The sequence below is a fragment of the Mus musculus genome, chromosome 15 (genome assembly GCF_000001635.26).
Source record: "Mus musculus strain C57BL/6J chromosome 15, GRCm38.p6 C57BL/6J".
Classification (NCBI taxonomy): Eukaryota; Metazoa; Chordata; class Mammalia; order Rodentia; family Muridae; genus Mus; species Mus musculus.
Window position 1 is genome coordinate 32627237 of NC_000081.6, and position 21774 is coordinate 32649010.

The 21774-nt window shown below is 40.6% G+C and overlaps 1 protein-coding gene across 5 annotated transcripts in view; it reads left to right on the forward strand.

Moving 5' to 3' along the window:
* The window catches only part of Sema5a (sema domain, seven thrombospondin repeats (type 1 and type 1-like), transmembrane domain (TM) and short cytoplasmic domain, (semaphorin) 5A), a 451529-nt gene that overhangs the window by 382424 nt on the left and 47331 nt on the right, over nucleotides 1–21774 (forward strand). For all 5 annotated transcript variants that reach the window (NM_009154.2, XM_011245340.2, XM_030248431.1 and 2 more), the window contains 3 exons: nucleotides 906–1087; nucleotides 4018–4161; nucleotides 13731–13878. In NM_009154.2, the coding sequence (NP_033180.2) occupies nucleotides 906–1087; nucleotides 4018–4161; nucleotides 13731–13878 (474 nt within the window). The remainder of the gene's footprint in view (nucleotides 1–905; nucleotides 1088–4017; nucleotides 4162–13730; nucleotides 13879–21774) is intronic.

The following is a 21774-nucleotide window of genomic DNA, read 5'->3' on the forward strand; positions in this document are numbered from 1 at the left end:
TGAAAGAATTTGCAGTCCCATAAGAGGAACAACAATAGGAACTAACCAGTACCCCCAGAGCTCCCAGGGACTAAACCATCAACCAAAGAGTACACATGGAGGGACCCATGGCTCCAGATACATATGTAGCGGAGGATGGCCTAATCAGTAATCAATGGAAGGATAGGCCCTTGGTCCTGTGAAGGCTCAATGCCCCAGTGTAGGGGAATGCCAGGACAGAGAAAGCTGAGTGGGTGGGTTGGTGAACAGGTGGGGAGATAATGGGATAAGGGGCTTCAAAGGGGAAACAAGGAAAAGGGATAACATTTGAAATGTAAATAAAGAAAATATCGAAGAAGGAGAAGAAAGAAGGGAGAAGGAAGAGGAAGAAGAAGAATCCTGAGAACTGTATCGATCTCATTGCTCATGGGAGCACTGAGATGTGCTTAGTATCAAACATTGTCACTGAGAGGTAACATTTGAGCCTAGCCTGGATTAATCTTTCATGGGCTTTCGTTGTTTTAAGGTGTATAAAGCTCTGCATCAGATATGTATGTCCATGGGCTTCTGTTCCTTGGGTTACCCATATTGGTGGGCAGTTATACCAAAACCTCATTCCTGAGTCATTAACCTTTACTACCCCACTTTTCTTCTGCCTCCTTGCTCTTCCTCTCCCTCTGTTCCTCACTCCTTCCTCTTTCTGCTTCTTTTCCTCCCCACTCCCTCTTTCTCATCATCTCTAGCAGTGGCCTATCCTGCATAACTTTGAAATCTTCCCATACATAATGCCAACTTTAATTTTCTTAAAATTTTAAAAGAGTTGTGATTGCCACTTGAGAGAGATACCTTTTGGCTTTGTGTCTTTTTTTTTTTCTTCTTCTTCAGTTTTACCCTTTCTGACAATGATGCTTGTATTTGCCTTCCAGACCAGAAATCTCACTGTAGATGGGAGCTTTGGCCCATGGTCACCGTGGACACCCTGTACACACACTGATGGCACTGCTGTGGGCTCCTGCCTCTGCCGGTCCCGCTCCTGTGACAGCCCAGCTCCTCAGTGTGGTGGTTGGCAGTGTGAGGGCCCTAGAATGGAGATCACCAACTGTTCCAGGTGTGTGCCTCAGATCATGCTAATGTACAGCCTCGTTTCATCTCAGATTGTGGAGGTATCTGGGCAGCCCTTCTTAACACAAGCTATCCTTTAGTAGATGAAGGTGGCAAAAGAAAGGGTCACCCATCACTTAGCAATTACATCATTTGTAGGGAAAAATTCAAACTGTTAAGTTATAAATTTAAACTGTTTATAAGTTCATCACTGAATAGGAAAATATTACTACTTTACGCAATATTATTGGCTTCTTTGATGAAAATATCCATTACTTAAGGTCTTCCTGAAACATGTAACCGTTAATCCCTACTTGTAGAGTATGATGGATGCATTACCTGGGATGCATCTTTTCTCTATGCTGTGTTAGTTCAGAACTCGGCATACCCCAGCTCTCTGACCCCAGACCGTTAGAAACCAGAACAGTCCAGATGTTGTGATCTGCCGGGGTCATCTGAGTTGCCTCATGTTCTTCTCTTAACTATACACTCACTTGTCCTGCCTGCTTCCTCTGTAGACCATAGCACCTGGAGAGCTTCTTGGGTCAATTTGCAAGTTCTTTCTTCACTTGATTACAAACAGGCCATTTCTTAACAGTGTAGCTGGTTTTCATGAGCCTAAGATGCAGAAGCAATGAGGGAAACTGTCTATGAAGCAACTGGCTGAAGATCAGAGTGGGTAATTGAATTGTGTGAGAGCCCAGAACAGGAAGGGTGGGCAGAGCAAGGTGCTCAGAGAAAAAAAGGCAAGTTTGTCCTTGTCAGTACTTTTCATAGTGGGTTTCTATCTATAGCAGTTTCAAGGTGGGTTCTATCACCACATAAAGTTTACAGAAGCCAAGGAGGGCCACAAAGATAAGTTTATGTAATAAAACAAAAAACACGACATAGTTACCGGACTTACATTGAAGATGGCAATGAGCTATTTATTATGGAAAGACTGGAGTGCTGGGCTGCAGTTGTTCGCACTTGGGCTTCAGCTCTTATTCCAGTTGGAAAGTTACCCTCTAAACAAGCTTAAGCAGCTTATTTCAGGTTAAAGTCATAAGCAAACCAGCCTGTTTCAGGGATGCTGTAGAAGTGTAAGCTGATGACCAAGTATCAGCATCTCCCACGCTCCCTGTGATTATCCCATGAGGCTCTGTGGTTGGTTATCCCTTACTCTGCCTCTGAACAGCTTCTACAAGTATGCAAAACCAAGTCCGTACAATAAACAGTTACTGATAAACTTGCTTCATTTGTTGTCTGATTTCCTACAGTCCTGCTGGTTTTAAGCACTTTTATTTACCCATCACTGCACAGATAACATGTTCTGCATATTATCAATTGAATACATCGTAAAGTCAAATATTTTCAAAAGCTTAGGAAATTAAGAGTTTTAAAAGAATATTAAAATATGGTGTAAAGTTTCATTAACCCTGTGAATTATTTTGGCCACGTGTACGGCTGTGGGTAGAAGGGTATAAAAATATGGTTTGTTATTTTTATGAGTGATGTTGGAGGTGGTCTTGGTTTGATAAAATTATCAACAATCAACAATTTACCATGCCTTAAACTATATCTGTTTTGTTTCTGTTAGTGGAAGATTTCAGCTGGTAAACTAGGAAACTACAAAATATATTTAAAACTTCATGGAAAGCTTCATCTTAACTACATAGTTTGTTAATTGTATCAACTTATATATTTAAACCGTTATCTTTAGTATTATCATTACGTACTTTTGTGTTCTTAAGGGAATGTATGAAAGGAAAATGAAGGCTGGTATGAACTGATCTTGTCCCAAACTCATGAAAATAGAGTAGCTGAGGATACAGAATGCCTATGGGGATGTCAGTGTGATTAACAAATTAAAGTTCTGAGACTGAAGAGAAGGCTCAGAGTTTAAGAGCACTGGCTGCTCTTCCAGAGGTCCTGAACTCAGTTCCCAGCACCCACAGCATTACAGATGGTTCACAGCTGTCTGTACCTGTAATCCCATAGGATCTGATGCCCTCTTCTGGTGTGGAGATGTATATGCAGGCAAAACGTGAAAACAAACAAATGAATCTTTAAGAAAAGAAAAGAACAAAAAGAAGTTCCACACACAATATTCATAGGAGCTCAGACCAGGATCTACAATGAATGTTCTAATGCCCCAAATAATAAAATACCCACAGCTTATTTTTAATAGCCCAGGAAAACTTCTAAGAGAGAATTAAATTACAAAGACTCTGAATATATTTTCACTTTTTGAAAAAAATTACACTACTGAAAAATGTGTATCAATAGTAGTCAATGTTGTGAATGACTTTGGTGAAATAGGTTCATTTTGGTTGTCTTTTATTTCTAAATATACTTTATTATTCTACATGTACAATAGCTTGGTTGCATATGGCTTTGTGTGATTCTGAATTAAATACTCCATTTCATTTTTTAAAACAAAATTGGCTTGAAATAATTGACAAAAGTTCCACTTGTTCTCAACATGAAGGCTTTCTATAGGACTGTGCATGCACACTGCTTTTAGATTTAATAGAGTGTGCTGTATGTAACTTCGGGTCTTTCTTCTTTCTCAGGGACACTTTCGTGTGTTATAGCAGATGTGTCAGGAGTCAAGTAAAATTGGAAATTTTATAGGTTAAGGATTCAGTTCTAATACTGTGCAGTTAAATACCATTCTAATAGGCTGAAATTTTAATAACTAAAGTTCCTTAACAGTTACAAACATAGTAGGTACATTTGGGATGGTTTGAGTTTTTGCATTTAAGGCCAACTGTAAGGGAACTCAAAGCCACAGAGGTTACCAGTATGCTCTGTGTGCTCAAAGACTGTTCCCTCCTCCCTGAGGCCACACAACCAAATGGTTCACCCCTAGTACAAAGGCATTGACAACAGATGCAGATGGGGCTTGACTGAGCTGGCTTGATTGAGGTATTTGAATCACTTCCTCTCCTGCAGGAATGGAGGCTGGACTCCCTGGACCTCCTGGTCTCCGTGCAGCACGACCTGTGGCATTGGCTTCCAAGTGCGGCAGCGATCCTGCAGCAACCCCACGCCCAGGCATGGCGGGCGCGTGTGCGTGGGCCAGAACAGGGAGGAAAGGTAGGTTCTAGCTGTGTTCCTGTACCAGCATCCATGCACTTCCTGTCATTCAGGTGGGGCCGGTTCCACTTTGGGATCTAGCTTAGTTTATCTACAGCATTCTTCTCAGCTAAGCTAATCCGCACCTTGTTTTTCTGACATCTTTCAATTTTGACCTGAGGTTCCCATGAAGAGCTTCATTATGATCCAGTTCCCCTGCATGTTTGAACTGGGAATCCAATCTCAAGTCACTTAAGATTGCTCAGAAACCGAGGGCACCTGTATGCTGGGCTTCTGTATACCCAGAAAGTGAAGCTGCCTGCTGGAGAATGTGTGCTGAGTTATTTTAGTTAGCCTGTCTCAGGAGCTGCAAATCCCAGCAGGTCCTGGTGATAAAGAATTTCCCATTAGGCTGGGGGCGGGGGTGGGGGGTGGGGGTGGGGGGGCAGCCAAGTGAGAAGAAACCCAGGGGAGGCTTTATCTGTGTACCCTCTAGTCAACCACAGTGCAAGCTGGTTTTCATGAAGAGTTTCAGGGTTCAGTGCTCCCATCTAAATGTCCCATCTAAGACTTGGATCTAACATGGTATTTTTATTGTTTTGTTATAGAATTAATCATTTTCCATTGACTCCAAAATCTATTCTTTGTTCCTTTTTCTTTCCCTTGCCTACTGAATGCATATTCTACTCTGTCACTATTGTGAGTGAAAAGCTATAGGTGAAGTTCACAGCATTTTTAGGACACATACATGTGCGCGCGCGCGCGCACACACACACACACACACACACACTTATTTGAAAGGCTACCAGTGCCTTCTAATGAAAAAAAAAAATAGAGAATCCTACTTAATATTACAGGTTCAGGGAGTCTCATAAAAATACTATATGTCTGTAGCAGAAGATGGCCTTGTCGACCATCATTGGGAAGAGAGGCCCCTTGGTCTTGCAAACTTTATATGCCTCAGTATAAGGGATCGTCAGGGCCAAGAAGTGGGAGTGAATGGGTAGGGGAGCAGGGTGGGGAGTGGGTATAGGGGACTTTCCGAATATCATTTGAAATGTAAATGAGGAAAATATCTAATAAAAAATTGAAAAAGTTAAAAACAAAAATACCATATGTCTGTCTGTGGCCATATACTTTTATAAACAAAGAGCAGGGTTCCTGGTTTTTACATAGTTGTACAGTGGGTATCGAGTAAACCTTGATAGCAACTCAAAAGACCATTTCTCTTCTTTAGCCATCTAGTTTCTTACTTACCAGTTACGATTTTGTTCCTTTTGACTAAGAAAGAAAGGAAGGCTGCTGTCACACACAGATAGGGTTTGTCATTTCTGAAAAGGTCCCCTGAGACAGTCCTGTGCAGGCTGTGTGTAGTGTTCCATCTAACACCACTTGATAGGTGAGAAAGCTGACCAGTGAGAACTCTTCTTAATGTATTTTCCAACATCCCACTTGAGTGAAATCACTTCTGTCTGTGCAAACCCTTCTCTGAGTCCAGGTATTGCACAGACACAGGAAGGACAAAGCTGTGTAACTCTGTGACCAAATGCACTGTGTTCTGTCTCTATACTTAACCATTCATAAAGCCATACTTTCACAAATGGATTTTATAAACATTGGTTAGTGTGTTTGGGTGTCCTACACCTAACATGTTTTTGTTTACAGGAGACATGTTTTGGGTGGGGTTAGAGAAGGATTGCTTGATAGAGGAAAATTTTACTTCAAATTATAAAGAGATGGTGTTAAGAATGTGGACTTTGTATGGTTTTTGTAAACTGATACGTCTCTATTGAATACACTTCTAAGGAACTAACAGGAGTCCCTGAAAGAAAACAAACAAACAAAGAACACCAAGTGATCTCTGTAAACAAAAATATCTTAGATTTCCTGCAATGTTAAATGGGGAGATCACCACACCCAAGAAAACCTGCCCTGATCTGGCAGTGGCGATACTTGATGATTGGATTAAGGGAGATGGTGTGCACAATTTTAGGGCCAGGCATATGAAATAATTGATAGAATTTTGTGATATTTAAATAGCTTTAAACTCAAAGAAGCCTAAAATGGTGACAAGAGAACAAATTGATTCTCTCCCCAAATTCGATTAGTGCCAGCAGTATAGTTAATGATTTCTGCAAAAAGGTTTTCAATGTGTGGCCTGATTTAGTAGGAACTTAGCCTCAAGTACAATCTCCTGGGAATTTTTACATCATTTTTTTACATGTGTTATAAGATGTATGAATACTCTTTCTTTTTCTAATATTTCTTGGAACAAATATCTTGAGGGGCAAGAACATAGTAGAGACATCAACTCTCCAAAGGTCACCCATAAGGTGGGATAAGGCAGACCTTGTTACAAGTACCAAAATGCAATTGGGATAGTTTTATCCTGCTCTGTCACTATGGCTCCATCAACTAAAACAAAAACAACATGCAATTACTGCTCCGCTCTCTCAGTAGAACCTCATGCCAGGGCGTCCGTATTTGTCAGCCAAATACTGCACCAAGCCCTTGACAACTGAGCCTTCCTAGTGTTGCCTCCAACTCGGCGCAAACTGAACATATGAACTAATTACCATATTCACTCATCTATCCATAGTGGCTCAGTATGAAGGATATCATGGACCCTGCCCACACTCCAGAGAAGGGGATTGTAGTGTGATAGAGCGCGTCTCGTTGGTGTCACTTTGGATTCTGCCTACTGTAGACAAAGTCTCTGTTCCCAAATCACTCATGCCCTACCATGTGCCTTTCATCTATTTACAGGGTCCCCAAAGCCAAATGTCATTAAATTATACCCCAAAAGCTCAAAGGTCTATAAATCTCAATACAAAAAAAAAAAGTTAAATGCCATCAACATTCACACTATACAGCAGTGGTAGTGGGCAACAACCGATAGCTATGACCATGCCTTCTCCAAAGAATAAAAAAGTAGAAATGAGAGTTACCTCAATATTTTCTCCAAAGGAATCCTGGAGTGTAGCCAGGTGAGTGTTGGGAGTTACTTAGGATGTGGGTATCCTGCTCCATGGTCCTTAGATCAGCCTTTGCACTCTTAGCTCAGCTCCCTGAAATCTCTTTCCTCTCTCATAAAGTCAGCAGATGTTTGCAGCTGGGAAGTTTCACCAGAGCTGGTAAAACATGAATCACCATCCTTCCTGCTAGTATAATATGCCCAATAGCATCACCTTAGCAGTTCCCATGGTCCCCTCCTTGGGATTTGTTCTAAACAAAAGGCGATCCCAGACCTTTCTGAGCAGTCCTCTGGCTTACAGTCCTGCTGAGGTGGCTAGAAAACAGCAACTGGCAGCTTGTTATGCTCCTTCTGGGTGACCAAGGGGGTCCCTGAGTTACACTCTTGCTCTTGGACTCTAGTAGACTCTGTGCATTGCCACAGTCTGTCCTCATTCTTCGATCTTGTTGGGGTTTCCTCAAGAAGTTAAACAGACATGCCCCAGCTTTCCCTGGCAGTGTATGATGGTTTGCATAAGCTTGATGTCTGGGAAATCTTATATTTGAGTGCTTAGGCACTATGGAGTAGAAGTCTGAATGAATTAGAAGGATTGGGAGTTACGACTTTGTTGGAGGAAGTCTGCTATGGGAAGTGAGCTTTGATAGTTTAAAAGCCCATGCTGGACCCAATATTCCTCTCCACTTCCTCCATGTCTTTCTGCCTATGGATCAGGATGCTCTAAGCTACTGTCTAATGCCTGCATGTCTCCGTGTCCCAACCATGACGATAATAGACTAAACCTCTGAAACTGTAAACAAGCCACAATTAAGTGCTTTCTTCTGTAAACTGCCTTGGTCGTGGTATCTCTTCACAGCAACAAAACATTAACTAAGATACAGTACTTGAGTACTAGGGAGCTACTTCTTAATTTTTGCCATCAGCAAAGTCTGATCTATGTGCCACCTGAACCTTGTTCTTTTAATAGTCAACTCCTTGTTTTTTCTCTTTCTATACCATGACTTGCAGGAAGACAGTAGCACTTTAACACTTTGCTCTGAAATGTCCATATACATGTAACTTCTTTCACACGTCTTTGTTCTACTTCTCATATCACTATAAAGAGCGATTTTAGAAGGTTTGTAGCATTCTGGAACTACATTATACTCTTTATTTTATAAAAATACTGTCCCATTTTTATAATTTTATTATGTTAAAATAATAAACAACATATATTAGTTACTTAACCATTTTCAGTGCAGAATTCATTGACATTAATTAAACTCTCATTTTTTTGTGCAAAAATTACCACTCCTCATTTCCAGAATTTTGTCATTACCACTAAGCAATATTATCCCATACCATCATTCTCCAGGTCCCTGGAAATACTGTTGACTATTCTGCCTGTTAATTTGCATTCTGTGTATCTCATATAACTGGAAAGCTGTAACGTCCATCCCTTTGTGCCATGCTTACTTTACTTAGCATAATGTTTTTAAGCTCCATTAGTATTGCAGCTTATATCAGAACTCTATTTCTTTCTGGATGCATGGTGGTATCCTCTTGTCTGACTACATCTTTTGTTTAATCAGTTTCCAATCAGTGAACACAGGTCATCTCTTCCCCTTGCCTATTTAAACAGGGCTAGAATGAACACTGGCTTGTTGAATTTCCTGTTCCAATTATCTTGCATAAGTCACTACGAAAGGACGTGCAGCTTGGGTGTCCTGCTTTAGAGGGATGCCCACTGTGGCTTCACCATGGTCTGTTCTCACCAGAAACCATAGACTTCCAGTTTGCTCACATTCCTGCCAGTGCTTATTATTGCTGGGTTGGGTTTGGAGCCATCCTACTGGATGTGAAGAATTGGTATCTCACTGTGCTTTAGATTTAGATTCTACTAGCATCTACATGATGCTGAGCACCCTCTCCTGTGCTTACTTTCTATCTCGTTGGAAGACGTCTCTATTCCCCTTGTTAGTCAGTTTTCTAACTGTGCTTATTTTTTCTGCTGTAGTTCTGCAGTCTATTTCCTTCTAAACCTTCTCTGTCAGGTTCTACAAAGTCTAAGCTCCTAATATTCAATATATAATGATTTAGACTTTACCTCTGCTTCTCAAAATTCCCACTTCCACCTACTTCTGTGCCGCAGAGCCATTTTGAGTGAATTTTTTGCTGTTGTTTTCGTACCTCTTAGCACTGTACTCCATGGTACCTTGTCTGTATAAAAGTCTTTGTGTTTCTGTGAGTTCCCAGACTGGATGTAACTCCCCTGCTTCTGTAAATGCAGGCTGTCAGGAGGCTGCAGTAAAGAAGCCCTGGCTTTGGCCTCAGAAGCATGCCTGGGTCCAGATCTGCTTCCTAGTTTGTGCTGCTGTGGGAAGCCTACATGTTTAGTAGGCTGTCAGGCTGAGGACTGCAGTTTCTTGGTGCATCTTTATTAGAGGCCACTGCCAGTTAAAGTTAGAAAGGAAGAGATGGTTTTGAAATAAAGCTACTATTATCTGACATAGTCACAGAAGTGACATCGCCCTGTCCTGATAGCTATAAGCCTTTCCCATATTCAGTGGAGTACATAAATTGTGAGTTCTAAAATGTGAAGTGTATAGGCTCATATCAGAGATTGCCCAATATGATATCAAGATAAGGATCTCAGTGTCTAAGGAGAATATATCAAATGACATCTTACCTTTATGGAAATGTTTTTTGTTCTGTGATGAGGTAACGTGATACTCAATGTGGGAGTTACTGCTCTCTTCTGGTGTACTATCTTAAACATCCTGGGGTGTGTTTAACGGATACTCAGTTCTCTGATGCCGTGAAAGGCTTAGTTCTTCCAGAATGTCCTATAAAGGGATGACCAGTAAAGGCGAATCAAGCAAAACTGTTCCACCATAGGTTTCTGATAGGTTGGGCTAGCAGATTGTCATGAGGAACCTGCATAGGCTGAAACAGATTAGAAGGAAATATAGTGAGGAGACAGAATTGGTGCTGTAAACCTAGCCTCAATACAATTGCAGAATACAGTTAATTTTAGAGAAAGTGGCCTTATGGAAAAATTGATAGTTTATACAAAGACGATGCTAGGTCATTAGTTAGCTTTTAAATGGAAAATAACAGTAATCATGAGAAAAATTAAAATCTTAATTTTTAATGCATCATAAAATGTGTCTGTGACTCTCCATGATTTCAGACACTGAAGACCTAATGGAGCCAGTAATGTGTTAAAGACATTAGCCCATTGTTTTTATAAGCCAGCAGACTGGTGAGATGGGAATCAAATGCTGACCCATTGGGCAAATGTTTATCTATAATTAATAACAATCTAAGCAGCCTGAGATATCGTAGTGACTGCTTTCCATCTCACTCTTGCTTGTCCAGCTCACGGAAGCGGCTGCCTGTGGAAGCCTGGGTCAGCCCAGGGTACCCAGAGAAAATGCTCTTCTCATCTTTGCAGAGAATCCAGACTCAGGGCCTTGGCAGGGTCCAGATGCTAGCTAACAGTTCTAAGCTGGAATTCTCCATAAAGAGATAGCCTAGACATTTTTATTTCCCTGGCCATTCCTGCTACAGGGTCTCAGCTCTACTAATCTTCATGTAGCTTGTTTCACAGAAATACAGAGTAAGAAAGAAAGAAAGGGAGATGTGGGTTGTTGGTGGCCCTAAGTCCCAAGGGGTAATTGATTAACACTGGTTCAAAGTCCAGAGCTCCATGCACAGGTAACCTTGCAGGAGATTTTTAACTGTAATAACATGCTGAGCATTCTCCGAGGTGGCCTGCTGTAGGCGAATACAAGAAAGTATTTGTGCACGCTGATTTATTTTGCTCTGGGGATATTATAGCACAGCTGCTGTGCTCTTTATTAAAAGTCAAGGGCTTTATAGGCAATTTTAGTAGGATTTCCTTTGCCTTTGCTGTGTGTGTGTGTGTCTGTGTGTCTGTGTGTCTGTGTGTCTGTGTGTCTGTGAGTACCCATATTAATTGGAAATTGAAACTAGGGAAGAGCAGTAGAAAGAGCCCTCACATTTAAGATATTAGTGAGCCATCTTCTAAATGCAAGACGCCCTTTTATCCCTTGTTCTCCCTCTTGTGAGCTACATGCAGGTATTTTTAATTAAACATGAATTGTTCTGAATTCTGAGTTTTCTTGACTTCCCTTAACCTGTTCTCAAAAATAAACAGCAGCTTCTTCCTGGAACTCTCCAGACATCAAATTATACATGAATATTTACTATTGTAACTCCAGACTTGCTACAAGGAAATTCTGTCCTTACCTTTTTCTTAACTCTCGTTTATACCTAGAGATGTCTCTGTTTCTGTCTCTGTGTGTGTGTGTCTCTCTGTGTTTCTGTATCTCTGTGTTTGTATCTCTGTCTCTTTTCTGTTTCTCTCTGTCTTTCTCTGTGCCTCTCTCTTCTGTTTAGAAGGTCCCTCCTCCAGTAGAGTACATAAGAGTGTTCAGTGACATTGATCCTCAGAGCCCACACATTTTGGAGTATGTGCTGCCATCTTTACAGCAATGCCACATTTTTTTCCCATGGCAAATACTGAAAAGACAAAGAATGCAAACTGCACAGGGCCAGTTTGTCCATGATTTTAGATGCTAACCTGCTTTCTAGGATGGTACTAAAGTATCAAGAGATTCCTTTGTCCGTGACATTGTCCACTGCCTCTCCCTACAAGTGAGATGGGGCAATCTGGACTCCACTGCCCATCCTTTATACAGTCACACAGTTGCTTTAGGATATTTCCACCATGCCCAGTGCCATCCAGCTCTCCAGCACTATCCTGTTTATCTAACCCATACTGTTTCTCACTTTCACTGCCACAGTCAGACACCACTGGCTAATGTTTGCTCCCTGGGCTCTTCCTGCTCGTGACTGCCCCTTACTAAGGTTCAGACTCCAGACTGAGCTCAGAGAACTTCTAGTGTCTTTGGGCTTCAGCCACCAGTGTGATGAGGCACCAGACATGAAGGAGTCTTTGGCCTCACTCTGATGGTGCTATTTTACTTGTAGAATTCTATGAGGTGTTTCTTGGTTTTCTACTGTTTGACAAAGGTGGATCATTCCATCTCATGTTCTCTCCTTATGTTTTGTCAACACTGTTACCTTTCTTGCTCCAGTCTCCCTTCTGGGCATTGATTATCATCCAAAACCCCAGCAGGTAGCCATTCTCTGCCCCTCACCCTATCTTTATATTTCAGCTTGGCCTTTCCTCTTTGCATCCTGTGTTCCCTCTTAATGTCTTGTTTTCCACCAGGGTTCCATCTACTTGATGGAAAACAACTGGACCTTATAAGATTATCTGTCAGAGAATCACATAACTCCTTTTTCGCTTTTTGGTTACCATTTACTCTTCTTTTCTACCCCAGAATGCATCCACTTGGAGAACCAAGTTCAGTTTTGGTGTTCAGTAAATAATAAAGTAACAGAAGTAATCATGATAGTATTTTATGCTGTGCACATTTTGAGAGTGTGTCTATTTTTCTCCAACCTTCTGAGGCTGTGAGCACCTAGTCAGCAACCCTTTTTTTAACTCCCTTTGCACTCTACAAAATCCAGTTGTTATTAACAATGGTGTCATGCAGGTCACTAGCTTAGCCCAGTAGGTCTAAATCTTTACTGCCTGTTTCTTAAGGAAGATGGCCTTGCAAATGGAAGGATGTGGTATGGGGGGAGTCTTATAATCTAATACTCCCCAGAGGCTAAGTCTATATTTAGTAAATGGACAAATGGATTTAAAATGGTCCCATAAATCACCAAAGATATCATTAAATTTGGCTACATTCATAATTACATTCTTCTTCCATATGTTCTATCACTTGTAGAATGCCAGTCCATTTCCCTCTTATGTTTGTTTCTCTCATTTCATTCCATTTCATTCCATTTCATATATAGTTACAAAGATTTTTAGAACTTAAGTCATCATAGGCCTAAAAAAGAACTGGCGTATTTAGCTTCAAAACTCACAAAATGGATGTATGTATAAAAGTGCAGAAATTAACTACTGTAAAAATAATTCTAACATTTGTAAAAATAGAATAATCAGATATTTAGCAAGTTGTGGTCTTTTAACTGTAAATCCCTTGAAGTTGTTCTCAGAGCCTAAAAACTTAAAAACATAAGCTAAGCAGAAAGGGTCACAGGCCTTCAGGCCAAGCTTACGCTTAAACTCTTTGTCTTCAGAAGATTGTCGGCTTACTCGATTGAAAGATAAGAAACTCCAATTGAAGCTGTGTTGACTTTGAACTCATAACCTCCGTTATCGTTTGATGTTTATGCCTAGCAGATAAACTCCCTACCTAGATATTTTCTGTATACTCCTATTTTGGGGTGTCTATTGAAGGGTGTTGTTCTGTCTTGTTTCTCCTTTACTTGGCTGCACAGGAAGTTCCATCCTGCATTGTGAGTTTGGCATCCTCTTCGCTGTCTGCCACGCATTCCATTGTCTGTGCACATTCAGCATGGCCAGCACCACATCTGCCCCCTTGTATGGTGCAAGCACTCCAGACACAGAAAGCCCCTCATGCAGAGCATGCCCATTTGTTCAACATCTGGCACAGGGATGGGAAGTGAAAGGGTTGGTGGCCTCTTGAGCACTAAACAGCCTCTTTTCCTCTGGGTTTCCTTATTACAGATACTGCAATGAACATTTGCTCTGCCCACCACACGTGTTCTGGACAGGCTGGGGACCTTGGGAACGGTGCACAGCCCAGTGCGGGGGTGGCATTCAAGCCCGCCGGAGGACCTGTGAAAATGGGCCTGACTGTGCAGGATGCAATGTGGTAAGTAGCCACCTTACTCCCACAGCCCATCATGGAGAACACAGACTTGAAACCTCCTAGATGTCCTACACATGCAAGATGCTTCCAGCACGCTAGATGCTCACCACTCCTGATAGATGCTACACTAGGCCATCTACACACACCAGGGACTGTGCTCACACTTGATCCACTGCCTACACTCAATATGTTGTACACTATCTTTATGATTTGCACAGCTTGCATGCTATATGGGCATAAAATGGGAAGGCATAAAATGTTCTAAACACCAGCTTCTGTTTAAACATCAACTCTGTAGACACTATATGTTTTATAAACATTAAGTGCTCTTTAAATACTGGTTAAGTTTTGTTCATGTTCCTGTAGCTCTGAAGTTGTAGGGGGCATCAATCATACAAGTGGTTCACATGAACAAGAATGTGGATGGCATGGTGGAAATTTAAAGTACACGAATTAATCATTCACATATGTAATAAACTGGCTGAAGAATTGTCTAGGTCTACATAGAGAACTATGACAAAATCTTGTGCCTAGATAACTTTGGTCACTCCATTTGGTCTCATTAATGATTCTCTTGTCCTGGACTCCCAGGACCACAGAATACAATGTGCATATGATACTGTGTGGTGACAGAGAAATTGTCAAAGTGACAGAGAAATTGTCAAAGTGAGTTGGTAACACATCAAAAGGAACAAAAGATCACTTATGGTTTTGTTTTTCTTCTGCCTTAGCAGATCATATTTCTTTTAACACTTTAAACTGCCAACTAAAAATTCATGTGTGCAGATTCTTTTCAAAAGGCCCATTGTTGTGTATCCTACCTTTTCTGTCGGGGTGGCTGAGCACTGAGTCTGGCTGGGAGCTCACCTCACTCACGTTCCCAGTGCCGACCACAAGCTGGATGAGTTGTGTTGGTAAATGCTGGGTGAAACTCAACGTGGCAAGTGCTGACTTGGCATTCTCTGTCAATGGCCTTTGCTGTTGAATTTTTGATACTTCCACCTCTTGTTTCCTGAGACTAAGCAATGTCTTTTATGCTGCTGTAAAGCTTGTTTTATGAAATATATAACCTGAATGACTCCAGAGAACCAATGGGACTTTGGGGACAGGAAAAGGGTTATGAGGTACTGTATCAGTTCTTATGCCAAAGAAGGAGGATTTCCTTACTAGGATTTGCAAGTAGGTTTCTTTTACCTCATAGGGCTAAAGCTATTTTACTGTTGCTAATAAAACATATTAGTGAACCTGAGCTCACATTGGACCATGAAAAAAATCTTCATGTAGTATAGGTAAATTGTATAGATATATAGATGGATGGATGGATGGATGGATGGATGGATGGATGGATGGATTGATGAATGGATGGATGGATGGATGGATGGATGGATGGAAAGAAAGAAAGAAAGAAGGAAAGAAAGGAAGGGAGGGAGGAAGGAAGGGAGGGAGGGAGGTTGGGGGAGAGAGAAGAGAAGAGAAGGGAAGGGAAGGGAAGGGAAGGGAAGGGAAGGGAAGGGAAGGGAAGGGAAGGGAAGGGAAGGGAAGGGAAGGGAAGGGAAGGGAAGGGGAAGGGAAGGGAGAAGAAAAGAAGGAAAGAGAAAGAAAAGTAGGGGAGAAAGATAATGGAAAGATTGGATAGATGGAAGGATGGATGGATGGATGGATGGATGGATGGATGAAAAGGAAGGAAGGGAGGGAGGGAGAAAGAAAAGAAAAGAAAAGAAAAGAAAAGAAGGAAAGAGAAAGAAAAGTAGGGGAGAAAGATAATGGAAAGATTGGATAGACAGAAGGATGAATGGATGGATGGATAGATGGATGATTAGATAATGATGATAAAGAAGATAGATAGATAGATAGATAGATAGATAGATAGATAGATAGATAGATAGATAGAATTCCTGGTGCTAAAATTTAAAATTACATATTATATCTAAATGATAAGCCCCTGAAGACATTTGTGTCTAATGAAGAACCTTCGGTCTTTGCTGAACTAATTCATTTTCTCCTATTCTGCTATCTGTGTGGGCTCTGTTCTTGCACATAAAATTTTTCTGTAGAAATCCATGAGAGAATTGATCCTGTACCTACATTCTAAACACTGTACAGGCCACAGAATTTGGAAAGCAGTACACAGCATCCTTATTGTAAGTTGATGTCAATAATGACAATCATAGACAGATCATTCCACAGAAAGGCATATGAAAGGAAGTGAAATTTTGCCCTTGTGAAATTTCCAATTTATGTGATAGGTTTGATTGCCAATGCAAATACTGATGGTATTCCAAAACATTAGCGTTTGTTTATTGTTATGATATAGCACAGTGGTTATAGAAACACTAGCATATTTGAAGGGCAGATTTTTGACACAGAGGGGAGGCCTACACCTCATGTGTGCATCTAAGTCATTCTCACTGGCCTCTGGATCACTGTATCCTCAAGCATCAAGTCATTGTCCGGAATGAATGCTTTGATGACTCAGGCATAAGGTGTATACATATACATATACACATATTTATTACATGTGTAATAAATTGCATTGTATGCATGCATGAAATTCTCAATTCCTTTTGTGGACGCTGGGGTACACATCTCCAGCTGAAAGAATGACCATATCTAACAGTGTCCCTCCCTGGTGACTGAGCTCTTTGAAGACCTTAGAATGTGATGTACCTAGACACTGGTATACGTACACAGGTGTCAGTTACAACCCAACTCCCAGCTAGTGAATCACTAGAGCTTCTTGGCTCTTCTCTGCATGCCTCACAAGGCAAATGAGAGAGCTAGGTATATGCCTAGAGCCCACCTACCCCAGATTTTGCTTCAGAATTCACTGCAGACCTGACTGAGGGCTGCTGCACAACTTTATGATGGCAGTTTCTATTAAAGCATACGGCTCTAGCATTTGAGAAACACTAAGACATAATTTACATAAGATATTGTGCTTTTCTTTGGGGATGTGTTTTGATCTATCATTCATAAGCAAGACTGATATTTTTCTTTATTTTGAGAATTACATGCATGCATACAATGCAATTTATTACACATGTAATAAATATGTGTATATGTATATACCTTATTATTACCTCCAGTTCTCCCTGTATTTCCCAATATACCTCACTTCTCAAAACTTTGTCCTGATTTTTATAGCCCACTAAATCCAGACACTGCTACCCATATTTCTGAGGTGTGGGGTAATCCACTTGAGGGAAAACTACCAGTGACCATACCCTCAATAAAGAATAATTTCTCCTTGTCAGCAACTGCCCATTTCTAGTAGCTCCTTGGCTCAACACCCTTGATTTTTAGTAATAATATCACCCTTCCAACCATGGCAACATTATAAGGCGATGAGCATAAAAATTAAAAGGAAATGAGCACATATGAAAAACATCGATCTCATGGTCTGACTAATGGTGAAAACAGAGGAAAAAAAGAAAATACAAAATTCCCAAAGCTGTATTGTATGAATATGATCACTTAAGTTAATACAACCCCAACCCCCTGAAAAAGCAGTAGATGCTTTATAAGGCAGAGAGAAAGGCTGTCTCACATACAGCAAAAATAATTCAAAGACTACAACAGACCTTGTGTTACCTGTATTATATTTGTTACTGAAATATCATAAAAAGGATGAAGCAATGGAACAGAAGCTATGATCTAAAATATCAACAGGGAACAGAGGACATATTTATGTCCTATATATAAGAAAGGGTCACAAATGTCCCAGTAAGTTTGACAATAAAGACCTTGAAATCAATACCATCAAAAGAGGTTTTGTGAAAGTTAATCAGAGCTGGTTGAACACACTCAAATGTGCTTGTATTCAGGAATGGCACTGTAGATCAATTCTGAAGCTGGTAAAACTGGCAAGTAGATCTTAGGTGGCTTTTGATAGACAAAATAATGAGAGGATTATATAGCCCTTATTTTTGTGTTAGCGTGTTGGAATCTTCAAAATTCCCTCATATATTCCCGGTTCAACAAATGAAATAATCAAAACCCATGGAAAAACAGTTAAGTCCCTGAAGCTGGCAAGTCCCTGAAGATGGGAGAGAAAGACCCCATTCCGTCTTTCTACTCTGCTCCTGAACAGTGCCCGTGTGGTTGTGTGTCTGTGTGTCTGTGTGTGTGTGTCTGTGTCTGTGTGTCTGTGTGTGTGTGTCTGTGTCTGTGTGTGTGTGTGTGCTCGTGTGTGTGCATGCTTCGAGAACACAAAACATTGAGGACTGCGTGGTGTGGTTAGCTCTTAGCTCCTGTCCCATGCCCACTCCAGCAGTCCAGGGGAAAGAAGCTAGATAGGCACATTCCTTTTTGGCCACGAGTTGTACTTTTTACGTATTTCTTGAGTGTCTGTAGACGCGTTTCCTCAAGACAGAAATGTTTAAACCAGTTTAGTTTTAAAAGGCCTCGTGATCAGAATAGAACTTATTTGAGATGTTCGTGATACTCATTTTCTTTAAAGTCTGAGTTGCATACAGTGTCCTCTGTTCACCGCATAGGTCTTCCTGTTCATCCTCACAATTAGAGTTCATAACCAAGTCACCTGATGTTTTTATTACCTCACTAATGTATACTCGAAAATTTGCAATATTTGTGCTGCCTGTAAGTTGGCAATATTCGGAAGGACACTGGAGACCATTTTTATAATTTTATTAATAAAGCTATTTTCATCCCAAATTCTGATATTACTAGCATTTTGCTGAGTGTAAATAGTCTAATAGAATAGTATAAATGGGGTATTTTTATAGCATATTTCATTGGATATTTATAGCTTATTATAATCTGACAGAATTTTGACATCTAGGACATTTGTTGTTGAATTCTCTACCTTTTCTGGATCAGGTGGCAACATAATATTATTCTATAGAAAAGTCATGCCCATATTAAGAAAATCTCTCTTCCTTCTTCCAAGGTTGTTAAACCAGTTGGCAGCATCCATTTAAATTTTAGGACTAAAATGTCATCAATTTACAATGTTTTCTCTGCAGCATTTTTATTGAATAGGACAGTACTGCTTCCCTGTGTCACAAATAGAGAAGCCAAGAACCTGGGAGACTGACATTTATACATTTGAGCAGGGTTTGGACATTGCTTGGTGGTTTACTTTTAGTGAGTTCAATAATATAGTGTGGGTCTTAAATGCCCTGCAGTCTACGTGATGAAGATTAGCCCACAGTGCTATTGGATGTGATAGAACCTTTAAGAGGTGAGGCTTGTGTGAGAAAGTTATGCTATTGGAGTTGTACCCTTGAAGGAGATACTGGGGAGACCCCTCTTTCATCTTCTCCTCCACTTCTCTGTGACATAAAGTTTGCTCATCTGTTTCTACTATGACATCCTGCCACACCTCAAGGTCCAGAGTGACAAGCTAACCAAGATCTGAAATCTCTGAAATTAGGAGTTAACATAATCCCTTTCTGTTTATCCCAGGAAGTGACAGGAAGTGAGCACAATTAGTGTCCTTTATATGATGTTAGGTGCTTCCTCACCCAGAACAGTTCCCAGGGAACCTTGGTTCTACCTTGGATGGGAGAAGAAATCCTACAACGATTAGCATGGGAAACGTTCTATACTCTTGTTTCTTTGGGTTACCTTTATAAGATGGAACTGTAGGCTGTAAGTACTAGCCTCCAGCAGTTTACATTATATATGCCTAGTTACTTGATAACGGCAAAGCTTTGAGACTAGATCAACCTCTGAATCTTTAAATGCTGCCCTAGAAATTCACTCTCATGAATTCTTTTGCCTATGTTGTTCTCAGTCGCTGCCTTTGTCAGTGTCTGGAAACCTTTCATTAATGAGCTCAGTGACCTTTCTGTTTAGCTATAACAAATTTTATCTATGATTTGTAACAATACTATTTTATAAGCCTAAAAAAGCAAATTTCCTAAATAAAGTTTGATAACTACAGTGAGCTAGTTAATTCTAATTATATTCAAACAAAATTTATAGATAAAGTAATATTCTATTACTATTTGTCATCATAAATGCTACTGGTGGGGTTTGCTTAAAGAAATTACAAGTGAATTTATTACTTATTTCAGTGACTCACAGATGTGCAATTTCTGTTAGAATCCCTATCTTGAGGGTCTGGAAACTTGGCACCAAAAAGAAAGATGGCTTGAGTTGTGGTGTATCCAGGCTCAAGGCCAGATACTTACTCTGACAGGGCCATGTGTTTCTCCTCTGCATCATGTGATATCTTGAAAGTAATTAAAATGAGTAAAAAAATTCAAGTTTACCATTAGATCTCTACATGCAGAAATCAACTTTAATCACTTGATTCTGATCCATACCAAATTTCATGAGGTGAGCAATATTAAAAGCTGAAGAAACATCAATCACATAGTGAGTCCAGAGTGCAGTGTCCACATAACTTGGGTTCTTGTCAGGACCCACGTGATACTGAATTCAGCCCTCTTCCACAAAGCTACTGCATACATCAGCCAGGTCATGCACTGCATTATGCCAAGGAGGTATTGTTTTGGCAGAATGGACATTGGCAGAATCCTGATGATGAAGAGTGTACCACTGGTACCACTCCAGTCCTGTTCTGAATGCTTGAAATCTTAATGACTTCTTCAAAACCTCAGAAACATCTTGGCCCCAAGCTTCATATTGAGTCCTACTATGTATCAGTTTACTGAGAGAAGCAAACCTCACATCTTGGTTTGAGTTCTATGTAAAGTAGAACTGGAGACTAGTAGTCTGAACTAAGACAAGGCCTTAGAGAAGAAAGATTGAGGGATAAATTTACAGCAATGAGGAAGAAAGAAGGGAGAGAAGAAGGAAGGAAAAACTCCTTTTGATGACTGAGATTAATGTCATTGGGATGGACAACAGGGATCTGATTGCCTTTTAAAACAGAAAAGTCAGAAGGTGCCTTTTAAAAGCTCCTGATTTTCATGGATCCCTTGGATGAAGGATGCTACTAGACTGTACTTCACAGTGTCTGGAGAATGTAGAGAAGACCCAACCAACATAAAGAGCTATCTGTACCCTGGTGAGTAAGGGTGGGTGTAAAATACCCACCGCCTTTCCAAAGCCTTAAGGGCAGAGATGATTTGCCTCGAGTTACTTTCCACATCTGACTTCATGAAAATAAAGTCTGAGAAGGCTGGGACAAATCAATGAGAACAGAGTCCACTGGTTGGGATTTAGTGCTGCTGAGGCTCCTTTCCCTTGCAAAATCCCTGAGACCCCTGGGAAATTTCCATCCATCAAATACCTGTGAGTACTTACTATTAGGCTATATCATCTCATTTCCTACCAGACATTATTATGCATTATAGAGATTCTCCATCCTTTGAAACTGTTTCTTTCCTTGGCTATATACAAGGAAAAGCTGCTTGGAATTTCCAGACCAGGTCACTTTGATTCTTAAAAAGAGACCCAGGAAGGTGAGAGCCCTTTATTCCAGAAGTTAGTATCAGGAAGTGGAACTGTAGCCGCTGCCCACTCACTATCATCCTGAAGGGATCAGAAACAAAGACAGAAGACAGAACAGCAGGCTGTAATGGGCCTCACTTCCTAGAAGCCAGCCTTGCTATCCACAAGATGAGATTTGAGGCATGGGATCAAAAGTGTTTCATGGCTTCAGCTAGTTTGAATCCAATTCATTTTAGCTGCCTTCTTTTTAAGGAAGCTGCCCTTCTAATGACATTAATAACTGATAAGAAAAGGTGTGTGCTCCCTGAGCAATGACTGTAACTGAATGAGCTAGTACAAGGATTTTCACATGATGTGTTATTAGGAAGACTAAACAGATGATCTTGACCTTCGAGATGAAGATCAGATGACGAACTACAGCACTGTGCTGTTTGTAAGGGGCATTTACTTAGATTTGCAAGTATTCTTCTCAAGAGGAATGATCGATAACCCTAGCAGGAACTGAAAATTACA